We start from the raw sequence: 15,030 nt of genomic DNA on the forward strand, positions 1-15,030 counted from the left end.
TCCCCCCATGGTCCCCTCCCCCAGTCTCCCCTCTCCTGCCCCTAGTACTTACCAGTTCGGAGTCAGCTGCAGCTCCCTGCTGCAGCCACCGGGGACTGCCTGAATCATCAAAGCTCTCCGAATCTTTTCCAAAGATTCGGAGAGCTTTGAATCAATTTGGACCTTTAAATTGGTCCCCTGATTTGATTTGGATTCAGAGATTCGGTCACTGAATTGGGCCAGATCTCCTCTGAATTGAATCGCCACCTAAAGCTTCACAGAGCCCTACCGAACAGATGTGGCATAGATGTTGGAAATCAGGTGTGAATATCAGGGAGAACAGAAATACGATGTCCCAATTTAAATATTGTATATTGTATTTTATTCCAAGTGTGCCCAAGGGCTGGTGCATCTAGAGATTGGAAGACTGAGAGCCGGTTCTTGGATATCATCGCGAAAAACAGCACAAAGCAATCAGGTTAGTGAGGTTTTTTTTCACAGATGATAAAGCTGCTGCAGAGCTGTAAAGGTTGTGGGTAAGGATCCCTCCATCTGAGCAAGCTTACTGGATCAGGGACGTGGACAGGAGTATTTTATCACCGTGATATTCTTTTTTAGGAGATTGAAATAATATGAATTGATCTGTCAGATGCTTAGAACAGGTGCTGTATACTTAATATTGGCTAAGTAGAGAAATGGCTCTTTTCTCAGTATCTTTGGCTGAAACCTATCATAAACCTTTAGTCACTTCCCATCCAATAACCATGTTCAAAAAAACCATGCAAACCCCAAAACACATTAATGTATTTTTCTGTAGCTATTTTTATAAACCAAATTGACTTAATAGTACTAAAGCATATCTTTGGGTACCCTGTAATAGCACAGCTAAGTGAAAAATATTGCACTCAAAGAAAAAAGAGAGCATTTTACTGCTTCACTTATTTCCCCCAAAAGATGAAAATGGTCAATATTTCAACCAGTGCTCTTTTATGCCAGTTCTAAGATGGCCCTTAAGCTGTTGGTGTCATCAAAACTGATGTTTTGTGCTGAGCCTTGGAGACTGGTTTTGTAGGATGTTGTCCTCCATGAATTGAGATTTAGGTTGCTTCAGTCCCAGTGTCAAAATCCCAATGGCAGAAAAAAGCAGGGCAGCGCACATGGTAGTACCATGCACTGCACAAAACCGGAGCCCCGCTGGCCGGAGCCACACTCTGCCTGCCAGCCAGGCTGTCCATGCACCTGGATCACTGCCCTGGAGCCCCGGGAGGCCCCCAGGACCCCAAGTAAGGCTGCTGTGACTAGCCCAGATGCTATCTCCATTCTCCCCCACCCCACCCAAGACAACTTGCCTTGAGCCACAGCCCATATGGACGGGCATTTCCTGGAGACAGTAGCAGTGGCCAAAGTGTGCTCTGCTTCTATTTGTTCCCTGGGAAGCGCACATGTGCACTCATTTGAATGTGCCCTAAGCATCTTTTCCTTTTTGCTGTGCTTCAGAACTTTAAAAGGATATAGTTAAAAACTAGAAAAAATACTGATGCAGAATTAGTCAGGGCAAGAGGGCAGGTGCTGGATATTGGGATTGTTGGAGTGGAGGTGGAGAGGAGAGGAGGAGTATACAAAATAACAAGACAATTCCATAATCAGTGGGGGGCCAGCCTTTTTCGCAGGCATGCCACAAGCTAGCCCCACCCCGTCTGAGTACCGTTCCAATCCCATTCCCCTGCTTGATCTGCTGCTCTGCTTTCTGCTCCTTCTCTTACCTGCCAATCCTGCCTGCCCCCTTCCCAATTTGCCATATGCCACATTACATAGGTTACCCATGCCACTTGTGGCATGCATGCCACAGGTTGGCCATCCTGCTATAAGTGCAGATTCAGAGAGAATGTGGAAGTAGTAAACCTGCAAGGTGTTGCCCATAACTTTAAAAGGCCAAGTCTCCACTTTAAATAGGGTGGAGTATTGATATGACAGTGGGTTCCATTTTTTACTTTCTTCCCTCCAGATCAAAATAGGGATCTGGGATGGAGAAAGCTGCTGCACTTTATCATTCTCTGGTTGCAGTGTGGATGCACCTTTGAGAGAGGAAAATGAAGCAACAATACTAATTAAATGTAAGGGTGAATAGTAGAGATCTAGGCAGGGGCAACAGGAGCTATTAAAAACATGCTGAAGTACAATGAGAATCAAAAATAAGTTGACGTTTCTTGCTGAAACATGCTCATTTTTGTCAGATCACTGTCTTTTGCATCTGTGTCTAGCATTAGAAATCGTATGCGATTAAGAAAACAATAAATAAAAGAAGGTTCTTGTCATTTCATTTTTCTTGGAATGTCTAAGGCCGCAGTCACTGAACATAGTAGCGCCATTAAAACAAGCATTTGGTTCATAGAAAGGTAATAATGTTGGTAGATTAAAATGTGGCAGACATTGAGAAAAGCAAGTTCAAAACAAGAGTAAACATATTTCTTTTTTGGAAAAGAAAAATCAGCATTAAAGAGAAGGGCAGCAGAGAGATGAAATTACCATATATGTCATGCATGAATGCTGGAGGAGAGAGCCAAAAACAGTATTAGTATGGGATGTTTTTTTAACTTTAGATTGTAAAGGACAGCAGCAATCCAATCTGTTGTTTGTGTAGATGAAATGTCAGTAGGAAGGAAGGAGCCATACCCACTTGGGAACATCTGCTCTAAGCCCCCCACTTTAAAAATAATCATTAAATATCATTGGAGAAACATCTGCACTGTGTGCGGAAGACCAGCAAAAGTACAATAAAAGAAAAGGATACATGTGAGACGGCGCATGCCCAATGAGCAGTGCTATCCTGTCAATTATATGTCAGGTTGTTGTGCCAACAGCTCATGTAAGCAGAGACAGTGCAGGTAGAAAGAGATGTAGAAAAAGTGTGTATCAGTTGCTGAAAAAAATGTTTGAAGGGATGAAAAAACATCAGAAGATCTATCAAGATTTTGTATGTAAAATTGGCTCAAAAAAGCTTTAATACCTTTTTGTTTGCTAAGAATGTTTTCAAGAACTCAAGGTAAAATTCTTCCAAATAATCTCATTTTCAACAGTGACTCAACAAGCTTGAGAATGTATCCTTCAGTGGATAGGTGTGTACCTAGGAAAAAAAAAAAGGCAGATAGTTATAGAAATCTCATCAAAAAACAGCACATCAGCTTTGATTATCTGCACCAAAATCTGTAGTATTTTGGAAACTGCTGGACAAGACTGCTCAAAGGTTTGCCCCTCACGTATTTTTGGCCTACTGCATTCCTTTCTAAGTTTTGTAGTATAAGACAGTGACTGCTCATGTTAATTTTAAGCTATGTTCAAATACCCACATTTTCATCAGTGTTGTTACTGACACCGTGAGACTGGGGACAAGGAGGAAACATTTGCCTGAGTCCTGAAAATTGCCAGAGTAGATTCTTGAAATTCAAGACCAAAACTTTAACGGTAGAATTTAAATGTAAACATTTCGGTATCTACAATTTGAAAAGCCTCGATCAAGTGCAAATACTTAGAAAACTTAGATAACATTTGAAAACAGGGTTGTTTTCTCCACATGCTTTCCTATATAAATGTGTTTGACTTCAGTGGATCTGTCATTTTATATCTCTGTAACTTTAAGATATACTGTAGATGAATTTTTAAAATTTTTCCATGCCAAACAATTTATACCCCAGTTTTCTAAACATTTAACTTTGCTGACTGTGCAAACAGATCTTAAATTACCCCAAGTCATCTGTTTTCAAAGAAAGAATTTCAGATGCCATAACTTTATAAAATTATCTGGTGATGGATGTGTTTTGTAGATAAATAGAGATTTTGTGACAATCCATTTATAGAAATCCTTCATTTCCCCTGCACGGCACTCTTCACTGCATACAAACATTTGCCTTCCTCTAGTTCACATCTTGGCTCAACCTGAACTATTCCATAGAAACAGGGCTGGTCTATATGCATTTACTTCTCAGCTTCATTCAGGCTGGTCTGCTGAGTTCTCCAGAGCTCATGGTAACGAGTTCTCCATATACCCAAAGCAGCACTAAACTCAATTCCCCTTGAAATTTTTCAGTATTGTGTGGACTGAAAAATCTATTTGACTAGATAATTTTTTTCAGTGCAGTACATAATAGATTTGGATAGAAATGAATAGTACACTGAATGATTTCTCACTTGCTTTAGCTCCAGTTGTCCGAATAACAAGAGGCCCTTTGTTTCACTTGCTTTTCTAGCCCAACATATGCTTACTATGGAATTTTAGAATATAATATAGTATAACCCACGGACTGGACTCAAGTTAAAAATGTCCCTTCACAGTTTTTCTGCTTCTTTTCATAATCTCCAAAGTCAGCTTTCCAGTATTGACTAGATCATGCCCTCATGTCTCACTTTTAATCCCATTGCCCTCTGCTCTCACTGTCTGATCCTTTAATATAAGGTGTATGTTTAGGAATATGTCTCAGCTATCCGGGATGTACCATCAGCTAGAGAGGAACTCCTAGCCAGTAGTGTTAGTAGAAGACAAGATCTGAGACCTAACAAAGTATAGAAAATACATTTAAGAACTCTTTCTATCTTTTGTCCTTGGGGTAGCTTTATCTTAGTCCTAGCTAACAAATCCCTCCTGGGGTTGTCAGTTATGAAAGGGCATTTTGAGTGGGTCTGCAAAATACCAAAATACCCCCTGCCTCCTCAAATGTGTGACAGATTCCTGTCCCATGCCACTTCTGGACAGGGCCCACCAGACAATTTTGGAGGAGATGATCAAGATTATAGTCATAGAAAATTAGGGTTGGAAAGGAACTTGGGAGGTCATCTAATCTGATTCCCTGCTCAAAGCAGAACCGTCCCCAGCTGTATCAACCCAGCCACAAAAACCATAGATCTTCTGAGATCCCTCTGAATTCTGGGGGTTTGCTGAGGTCACAGGGTCATCTCTCCACAAGCCCTGTGCCTCTGCAGTGACTGTCACTGCCTCCAGGTCCCAGACAGTATGATCCTGTTGCTCCCCCAACTTGGAACTCCTTTCAGTGGATAATTCACAGGCATGGAAAGGGCTCTGTAGGCCAACTAATACATATCCTGGCTGTATTAAATCACCCGTAGCAACCTCACAAGATGTGGATGAACAGTATAACCTCCTTGTCATCATCGGCAATCCCTCATAGTCAACAATAATTGTCTTCCATGATTGCTTTACCTCCAAGATGGTTGACAAGGCCAATCCAAGATCAACAGACTGTTGCAACTTGGGCACTTGTTTTCATGTGGGGTGGGTGGCTCTGGATTTTTTATTCAGTCCGCAGGACACTGTTCCTTCTGTTTCCGCATCTCTGTCTCCTGTTGTTGTTGTGAGGTTTCAAAGTATGAGATCCTTGGAGCAGGCTCTTATTCCATTTGGGGCAGTCTTGAGTGATAGTCTCCTATGAGTTGATGTTACATTTTTTCAAGGTGCCCTTGAGGACATCCTTGACATGCTTTCTCCACCCTCCTCTTACGCATACACCTTGATAGAGCTGAGAGAATAAAACTTGCTTTTGGAGCCTGGTGTCAGACATCTGGATGATGTGTCTGGTCCAGCAAAGTTGATAGATGATCATTACCTTAATGCTTATGGTGTTTGCTTGCAAAAGGATGCTAGTGTTGGTATGGCTATCTTCCCATGGGATTTGAAGGATCTTCTGCAGGCAGCATTGATGGTACTTCTCCAGTGACTTGAGGAGTCTCTTGTACATTGTCCATGTCTCAGCTCTGTACAGTAAAGCGGGGATCACAGCTGCTTGATAAACTATGAGTTTGGTTTCGGATCGTATGTCACAATCTTCAAATCTCCATTGCCTCAGGCATCCGAAGGCTACACTTGCACTTTTGAAGTGATGTGATGTTGCATTGCTTAGTCAATGCCAGCCTTCTGTGAGAGAGAGTTTCCGAAGTACAGGAAATATTCAGTGTTCTCCAGAGTCTCACCATAAACCTGAATTAGTGGAGCTGGGACTGCTCATTAAGAGCTTGTTGATGAAGGACCTTAGTCTTCTGAAAGTTAAGTGTCAGTCCCACTTCCTTGCATGCCTTGGTGAAGACATTGACAGTTGCCTGAGGTCTGTCTGTAAGTCAGCACTCACTACAGCATCATCAGCGAACTGGAGCTCAGTGATTGAAATTGGGGTGGTCTTGGTTTTGATTCAGAGTCAGCTGAGACTAAACAGCTTATGATCTGTTCAGTGGTTTACCTCCAGTCTGAGCTAAACTGGTTGACTGAGTTGAAGGCTTTCATGTCATACCACCATCACAAGTGCAAATCCAGAGACACATAGGACCAGGCCAGGGCGGTAGCTAATCATGCATCCATGTGGCCTGGAGCAGATCTGTATATGGATGGTTCCTACCATAAGGCTCAGAGTACATTTCTTTATTCCTAAAGCAGCACTGCATTTGTGTCCATGTTTAATAACCCTATAGCTTCTGCTTTGACAGTGAATGTGGAATGGATACCAGAGGTTCTAGGATTTTCCAGTTTGAAAGGCAGGAAACTTATCTTTCATTTGCTTTTTTTGACACAGTCGGGCAGTTAGTTCTGAAACAAAAAACCCCTGCAATATAATATCTGGTTTGCCTACAGATTCTGATCTTTTAATTTCAGGTGAACCAGCAGAGCGTATATAGCCACTTTCATCCTGCACTTGCTCCAGTCATCTCCACCTTGCAGAATTTTGTGAGCACCAAGAGGTCGTCATCAGATGCTTCTCAGAGAAATTCAGGTATAGCCTAAAATAGGTCTATCCATCTGGCGGTCCTGGGGCTGCATGTGGCCTGGAAGGTGTTAATTTGCTACCCTGGGCTTTCCACCTAGCTGCCACTCCCTCTGTTGTTCTGGCTTCCCTGTCTGGAAGCCAGGCTTCCCGTCTGCTTTCACTTCCTGCTCCTGCCCCAGGGGATGGCAGGGGGCACCACAGCCACAAGTGGCCCAGCCCAGCCCATGGTGTTGGGGGAGCCCGCAACCAGGGAGCTGAAAGTGAGGCCTGGGTGCCACCTGCATGTGTGGTGTAGTGGGTGCAGAGGGGGACATACACATATGCTGGGTGGAGGGGAAGGGGGATATCTGTAGATCATGTGGTGCAGGGGGCATGTGGCTTGCACTGATGCAGCTCACATAACATGCAGCCCCCAGCTACTTTGAAGTTAGACATCTCTGCTGTCAAAATAATGTGTTATTCTGCAAAGACTAACTCTAAACTCCAATATGCTGGCTTTAAAAAAAATCCTATGATAGTTGAATCTGTCTTCCTAATTCATCTCCCATGAGATTTATCCTGATATTCCAAACCCATGAGCAGCTTCCAACAGATGTCATTATTTTTAAAAGTCTGCCAAAGAAGTGCTGCTTCCTTCTCAATATGTAGAGTTCCTGTTCCCCTCCTAGATCTGCATTAGGCAAGAAGCTCTTCTGGGTTAGAGACTGCTTTTCCATAAATTAAACTATTCTCACTTTAATGTTTTCTACCTATAATGTCCTGTACATTTTGATTAACACATACAGAAGTGTATGTGTTAATCAAAATATTTCAGTCTTGAAATAATTAAATCATGAAAGAGACTGAGACTATCCTTCAGTAATGTACTTGAAATTATTGTAATTAAAGTTAATTTTTGCTAGCTACAAGCCTAAACCAAACCTTTACAACCAAACACTTAGACTTTTCGTTTCCATTCCAAATGCTTTCCTCTAAACCGTCTCCATTCTTTCATATAATTGTAATGCTTTTAAATATTGTAGCATCATAATTGCAGTCCACAAAGTATCTATGCCAGTTAGCCTGATTAACTAGATGTCTATTATTTACTAATACAGCACAAATTGGTAAAAAAGGAAATCTATAAAATTTCACCAGACACAAATTAGATGTATATAGTGCCTTTTGTGATGGGGACACTGATTTATGAATAATACACTGATTTGTAATTGAGTGAAACATACAATAGGTCTGTTTCATTGGCCAACAAAATGCTGCTATTCAGTAGATTATGGTGAGCAACTACTGTGCTACAATGGCCATCACCGTGACATCCATCAAACAGAGTGATTGCATCCACATTTATCACTTGGTACAACAGAAATCCTATCCTTGTCACGTGACCCGTGTTTTCCTGTTTTGGTGTGGGAGGACTCTGTTTCTGCTTAATGATAACTGGCTAGGCAGCAAGAGGCCATTGTCACCTGACAGTGTTATCTCTTAATTATATTATCTCTTAATTACAGCAGCTAATTGTTTGTTTCTTTATTAGTAGGAGCAGATATGGGCCCAAGGACTGTAGAGATAACAAGGGTCAGTGAGTTATTTTCTGTGATTTCAAAAGGCTGGTGTGTCTCATGTTAATTTTGCAGAGTTTGACATGCACAACTGCATTATTATTTAATTGGTGTCTGTACTTTCTGTTTTTATTCATGCCTTCATATTGGGACTCTCATATCCATCAGAAATTACTGGATGTATACTTCAGACCTCCCTGGGTATCCATCCATTTCTTCTCCAGGTTTAGGGTCCAATCTTGCAAACACTCAGTGTTCTTCATTCTGAGTGTGTCGTGTAATTATTGTTATACCTCAGCTTGTTGCCTGTTATATTCAGTCACTGAGCAGAGACCTGTGCTTTTGGGGGGGAAAGCCATATGCATTAATTACTGATAGATTCTGCATTAATACAGCTATTGATTGTTACAGTGTGAATAGTCATGATCTCTGTCTTTCTTTTAGGGACCAAATGATGCTCTTGGTATCAGTATAGCAGGAGGGAAGGGGAGCCCTTTAGGAGATACACCAATCTTTATTGCCATGATTCAAGCAAGTGGAGTAGCAGCACGTACACAAAAGCTCAAAGTAAGTAGGAAAAATGTGTCCTCTCAGCACGTGCTGTTTTATTTAGGAAAGGAGCTGGAAAACCCTTCCCAAACATAGGTCACCTTCTGACAGAGATATTGTCTTCTGAATCTCTTTTCTTTCGTTAGTCAAAAATCTTCCTTCCCTTTTGTATCTTTCTGTACCTAAAGAGGTTGTGGAATCTCTCTCTCACTGTAATATTTGAAGTGCAGGTTAGACCTGTGGTTCTCAAATGTCTTAAACTCAACATGCTTCCTCAGAAAATGTTAGCTCTTAGTTTTTACTTTTTTTTTTTTCACTGAGGGAGAATAGCAGAAAGTTGTTTTTGTTGTAAAGAGACCAAGCCTACAACAGGTCAGAATGATTTTGACATGACAGATTCCTATTTGAAAACTCTATGTTTATGTTGTGAATCACATGTATGCGTTTGCACAGCTATCAGTGCCAATATTGAGAACCACTCCACATCACCCTTAAAAGGATCTTATAGCTCTCTGGTTGAGAATTACTGGATTAAGCAAGCATTTGTCCATCATGGTTTAGATAAGAGATGGTTCTGCATTGAATAGCCAGTTGGACAGGAAGATCTCTTGGGGTAGGGACAGACATTCACAAAGCCTGAGCCTAAACTGATTCAATCTTTGCAGATTAATCTAACCTACCTAGGTTGAATCAGTTTGTAACTGTACAGACATTCCCTCTGGACTGAGGAAATGCAGGCACATGCCTGCAGTGGATCAGGCTAGAAGTCAGGGGGCATTAGAGCAGCCCTTCCTTCACTTCTACAGTGCTGAGCTGTGGTGGGGCATGGCCAGGACCCCAGCTCCGGGCTAGCACTCTGAGGCAAGGGCGGGGGAGGTGCAGTGCATGCATCTCTTGTTGATACTTAACTTTTCAATCTCCCTCTCCTTGCTTCTTCATACTGTTTGCAAACTGGACAGGTGAGGGAGCCAGCAAGGGGCTGATAACGCAGTGTTTATCAGCCCATCAACAAAAAAAAAAGCCTCTCTCATTAGTTCAGGCTCTTTTTAAACAGCTTTTTTGAAAAAAGGAGCTGAGGGACACCAGCTGACTTGTTGATTAGCTCCAAAAAGCCCTAAGTGGACACTGTTCTGTCTGCCTGTTCCAGTGAAATTAGAGACACACACACACCCCAGTATTAGCTAGCATACCACGTTCCTAGGGTCCATGGGGCTGGGGTCTGTTCTGTGGGAGATGAGAGGGAGGGAGGGAGGGGGGAATCCCTGCTTAAGCAGCAAGCGGGGTGGGGCTGGTGCAAGGAGAAGCCAGGCAGATCCAGCTGTGCCTGCAGTCTTTGCAGGAGCTCTAGGTAGGGAACAGAGAGGAGGGACCAGCTCTGGTCTCTGGAGCAGAGAGCACAGCCCAGAGCATCTGAGATGCTGGGGGACTCTGGTTTAACTTAAACCAGGAAGGGGATTGGGACAGACATTGCATAAACTGGTTTGACCTAAATCAGTTAAGTCTGATACTACATTCAACCAGGTTTATCTTAAACTAATTTCAGCCATTTTGAAACCAGTTTATGTACACTGAACTTATGTTCTGTTACAGGTTTAAACAAGTTTCTGATCACTTAAACTGGTTTATGTGTAATGTCTGTTCTTAGCCTTGAGGTCCGTCTTAAACCTCTTTTTCTGAGTGTGATAATCAGAGTGATTACCTATGTGAAAAAAAATCCAGAAGAATTTAAAAGTATTTGCCACTGTCTAATAATAGTTTGATAGATGGAAAGGAAGGCAGTCAGCCACCTTTGACCCACCAGCTCTTCAAGATCAGCAGCAGGTGCTTTATAGACCCCAAGTAGAGCATCTCTTAGAGATTATACACAGTCAGCATGTAACTGCTTTTACATTGCAAATTATCATTTGACATTTTCTGCCTTTAAAGTTTCAAAGCAAAATATTGATTACACTTTTCCTTTTACTATTTTGCTTTGTGTACACACAGTAACAGACAAATTCCAGAACACTATTATGTTTTTATATGGATCAGCTTAAGATCTACTTAGAAGAAAAATATGTACAGTTTGCATGGGATAGCTTTGGTCCTGATTCCATAGTCAAATCCCCTGGCACAGACTCATATACCCATTCAAAGTCCAAATAATATTTTTTTTAAATTTTCAAGATACAAAGCCTCATCATCTGCATCAATAGTATTTTTTGCAGACTGAAGTAAAAAAAAACTTGTGTTTGCTCATCATGAACTAAGCTAAAAAGTACTCGTCTTCCTAAGTGTCTGTCAGTATGTGCCTACACTTAGGAGTATGTGCATACAGACTTGTAAGACTTTTTTCCATGTGGAATGTGAACCAAGTTGCTAATGATATTCTCCCCTCTTGAAAATTTAAGTAGTAGAATCTGCCCCTTCTTTTTCTTTGATTGTCCTGTTATTTTTTTTAAACGTGTATTATCATTGCTGCTCTGAAGAACACTGACTGATCAATGGAAATGGAGAACTCTGACAAAAGGCATACTGTAAAAGAGAAGCATGACTGTTCAGTGCCAAGTTGACAAGGAATTTTAAGCATTCTTAATTTTAATTTTCATTAATGCTAGTAATTTTCCATTACTCTTGTACTTTTAGGTTGGAGATCGGATTGTAAGTATTAATGGGCAACCTTTGGATGGGCTGTCTCACGCAGATGCTGTTAATCTACTAAAGAATGCTTACGGGAGCATTATCCTGCAGGTATGATGATAAATTGAACATGCAGCTGCATTAGGGTAGATAAGTGGTGTTCAAAAAAAAAAAAAAAAAAACCAAGCATCTGTGACCGACAAAGGTAAGACATGTTATTCACCGTACTCATACAGAAACGGGCTGTCTCACGCAGATGCTGTTAATCTACTAAAGAATGCTTACGGGAGCATTATCCTGCAGGTATGATGATAAATTGAACATGCAGCTGCATTAGGGTAGATAAGTGGTGTTCAAAAAAAAAAAAAAACTACCCTAAGCATCACTGGCACAAGACATCACAGCACAGCGGGGTGCTTGCTGATGGGAATTGTGCAGGATGAAAGCAAGAAATTATTATTTTCATTCAGAAATTCTTTATTGCCACCCATACAGGCTGTGAGCATGATTGTATAAAAGCATAACAAGGGGAACAAATGACTTGTTGCTACACATGATAAATCAACAAGGCATTTAGCTTCCAATGCTTTTTTTTTTTTTTTTAATCCAAGTTAACTAGAAACATAAAATGACTCCTTTTCGCACACTGCTAGGCTGTGACTGAGCTGGCCAAAGTGTTAATTTCCTTGTTCTTGAAAGGGAGGGAAAATAACTCTAGTCTTGCTTTGTATTTCGTATTCACAAGTACAACAAAAAAGTGCTTGTCATCCAAACTCCAGTTTGTAAATGCTACAGTTGTTAAATGCCAGTTAATCTGGAGGAGCCTGAAGCAGAGGTGGGGAGTGCTCACTAGCTGCAAGGTGGAAAGATGCTGCTAATTATCCCTTATTAATACAGTGACTTCTGGCTTCCTGGGATTTTTTTATGGCGTCAGAAAATGGTTGGTTTTTACACAATAAAATGGAAGAAATACACTCCCCAAAGTGGTAAAAATACTGTTGATTTGTTAAATTTCTATAATAATTAGGAACCAAGATTAAAACCTCTCCCCACTGAGGACAGAGATGGTTAGCCAAAAGTTGACTGGATCACAATAGATTTTTTAGGCTTCTTACTTTGCACTATAACATTAATGTGGGTAAAAAAAGAGTAGAAAGAGATGGAATTATCCTAGACTTAGTTTTAGACCAGCTGCCCCTCTCTCATATTTGTTCATGACACAGTGACAAGGTACATGCTGAGCCAGTTTTGTACCTGGTGTATATTTGCACAGCTTCAGTGATGTCAGTGGCCCTACATGGACTTGGAAAGACTGAGGATCTTGAAATTGGTTACGTCATTGCTAACATTCAGGGATATTGCTTTGATATCCATTGTGTAGAAAATGTGAAATGATCTGAGACTAAATGTTGCTGATGTTGAACATAAATTCTATCCTGGTATGTATTTAAAAATGTGTTTCTAATGCTGCCTACTGTCATTAGAAGTGAGCCTTTTGTTTAAATAAATGGTCAGGCACGTAACAGCTGGGGTGTTTTCCTTCCACATTTACCGCTGCCTCGTACTTGAGCACTTGTTTAATTTCTCTTGAATATTTTGTATTTTTATCCATGATAGACTATAATCTGCTTTTCACAGTCAACATAACCTGTTTTAGGAAACTAGAATGTTATATTTTAATATAGTTAAGTGAGTAAAGCATTCATATATATCAGTGAAGACTGTAAGAATGATGAGCAGGATATAACTCATTACATGCTAAGTACTGGCACTTTTTCAATGAGTGGGTTACATTTTTATTAAAACTATATAAGTGGAAACATTCTATCAGTCTGATAATCATGACTGACATATCATTAAGTAATTGTATTTATTATCAGGTTAGACCACCTCATGGCAAACTGCTCTGAAAGGTCAGATAATTGTGTTCAGTGGTGTGGAAAGGCTTATTATCAGGATGTTCTGGGAAGGATGTTAAAGGAGTTTGCAAATGCTGTTTGCAAATGGGAGATTAGGGTCTCAGGGGAACAATCATCCCTTCCGGCTGTTTTGATGCTTCTGTTTAATTTAATCTTCTTTCTGCAGGTGTAGTAATGAGATAAGGAGAAGCTTTTTACAAGGTTGTTGAACTCCGATATATGTTCTTACTGCCAACTACAGATTTGCGAATATAGATTTATTTTGCCACATTTTATTTAACAAGGAAGTAAGACAGATATTGCAACTTTTCCCCCTACTGAAATATTGGGGTAGAATTGTTGACGATAACTTTGACTTTTACTCCCATAGCAGCCTAAGGTTCCACTTAACCCTTAGCCCCAAGTAAGGGTAGCTTGTGAGACTGAAACCTTGACTCTGAAACTTATAAAGAAGATATGGCCTTCTGGTTTATCCTTGATGGTGCTACTGTGAGCCACTGTCTCATAGTTCAGGAGACCCAAATGAGACTCTCACTTGCTTTTTCCTGAGCCCTCAGGTGCCAGCTGAGTCTTGGTGGTAGGATGTTAACTCTTGGAGAGGGAAGAGCAAAATCTTTTCAGCGTGGCCTTGGTTAAAAAAGGACACTTGTGAGCTTTGTGTTACGTTTCCTCTGTCCCATGCGGAGAGTAGAAAATGGTTCAGACAGTATCTAGGAAGAAGGGGAGGGTAAGTCATCTTTGCTGGAGAAAAATAATATGAGGGTTGGCACGAATGGGTTGTATTGAGCCCTGTGGCCTTTTATTTCCTTTGAGAAATTAGCCAACGCTCTAAATTAGCCAACACTGAATAATTGCTGCACCATATGTTTCAATTTTCATGTCTTGGGACTCACCTAAAATAAACAAATTCCTACAAGTTTGCCACAGCACCGTTTCATTTTTATTTCTGTTTAAAAACCAGGTTTAATCTGGTCATTTGTAGATTTTTGTATTTTATTAGTCTTTCCCTGTACCACCCCTGGACCATGCACTGCCTTGCACTGCATGCCTTGGGGTGGAGAAAGTGAATGTTAGCTGTGGCCAAATGAGGCTTTGCATGGGGATGGAGCTGCTTGGCCTCATCCCGTTATCATCCTGTAACTGCTAACCTCCTCTCACCAGCACTCCTTGTGCTGTAAAGAGAAAAAAAAGCCCTGAAAAGAAGCAGTGGCTAACATTGAGTGGCCACTCTGCATGGTTATTATAGGTGACTTTTTACGTATTTGCTAAACATTCCCAGTAGAAGAACCCAGACCATTCATCACAGTTGTATGGATACAAAAACAATTCCCAAGTGGAGGCTGTCACTTTTTCCTTTATTAATCAAAATGTGCTTAGATGGAGCAGGAATTTTCTCAGCATGGATGGGCCCGTGTGATTTGTGAAACAAGGAGACAGTATTCAGTAGTACAGGGGTGGGCAAAATATGGCCTGCGGGCCATATCCAGCCCATCAACTGATCCTATCTGCCCTTCCGGCCACTGCCAGGAGCCTGAGGAGGGAGAGCTGCGCCCCATGCCGCTTTGGTCTGGGCCAAGCTGGGGCACATAGTACATGACATGCAGACTCTTCTGAGCGCGCACACACACACACACACACACACAC

The 15,030-nt window shown here is 41.2% G+C and overlaps 1 protein-coding gene across 7 annotated transcripts in view; it reads left to right on the forward strand.

Moving 5' to 3' along the window:
* The window catches only part of PATJ (PATJ, crumbs cell polarity complex component), a 226,842-nt gene that overhangs the window by 200,993 nt on the left and 10,819 nt on the right, over positions 1 to 15,030 (forward strand). For 4 of the 7 annotated variants that reach the window (XM_019531540.1, XM_019531544.1, XM_019531545.1 and 1 more), the window contains 5 exons: positions 371 to 457; positions 6,632 to 6,749; positions 8,275 to 8,315; positions 8,744 to 8,866; positions 11,474 to 11,578. In XM_019531540.1, coding sequence (XP_019387085.1) covers positions 371 to 457; positions 6,632 to 6,749; positions 8,275 to 8,315; positions 8,744 to 8,866; positions 11,474 to 11,578 — 474 coding nt within the window. Of the gene's footprint in view, positions 1 to 370; positions 458 to 6,631; positions 6,750 to 8,274; positions 8,316 to 8,743; positions 8,867 to 11,473; positions 11,579 to 11,723; positions 11,771 to 15,030 lie in introns of all 7 variants that reach the window. The other 3 variants (XM_019531543.1, XM_019531547.1, XM_019531542.1) reach the window with 2 other exon arrangements.

Source organism: Crocodylus porosus, unplaced genomic scaffold (assembly GCF_001723895.1).
Source record: "Crocodylus porosus isolate Cpor-Errol unplaced genomic scaffold, CroPor_comp1, whole genome shotgun sequence".
Lineage (NCBI taxonomy): Eukaryota > Metazoa > Chordata > Crocodylia > Crocodylidae > Crocodylus > Crocodylus porosus.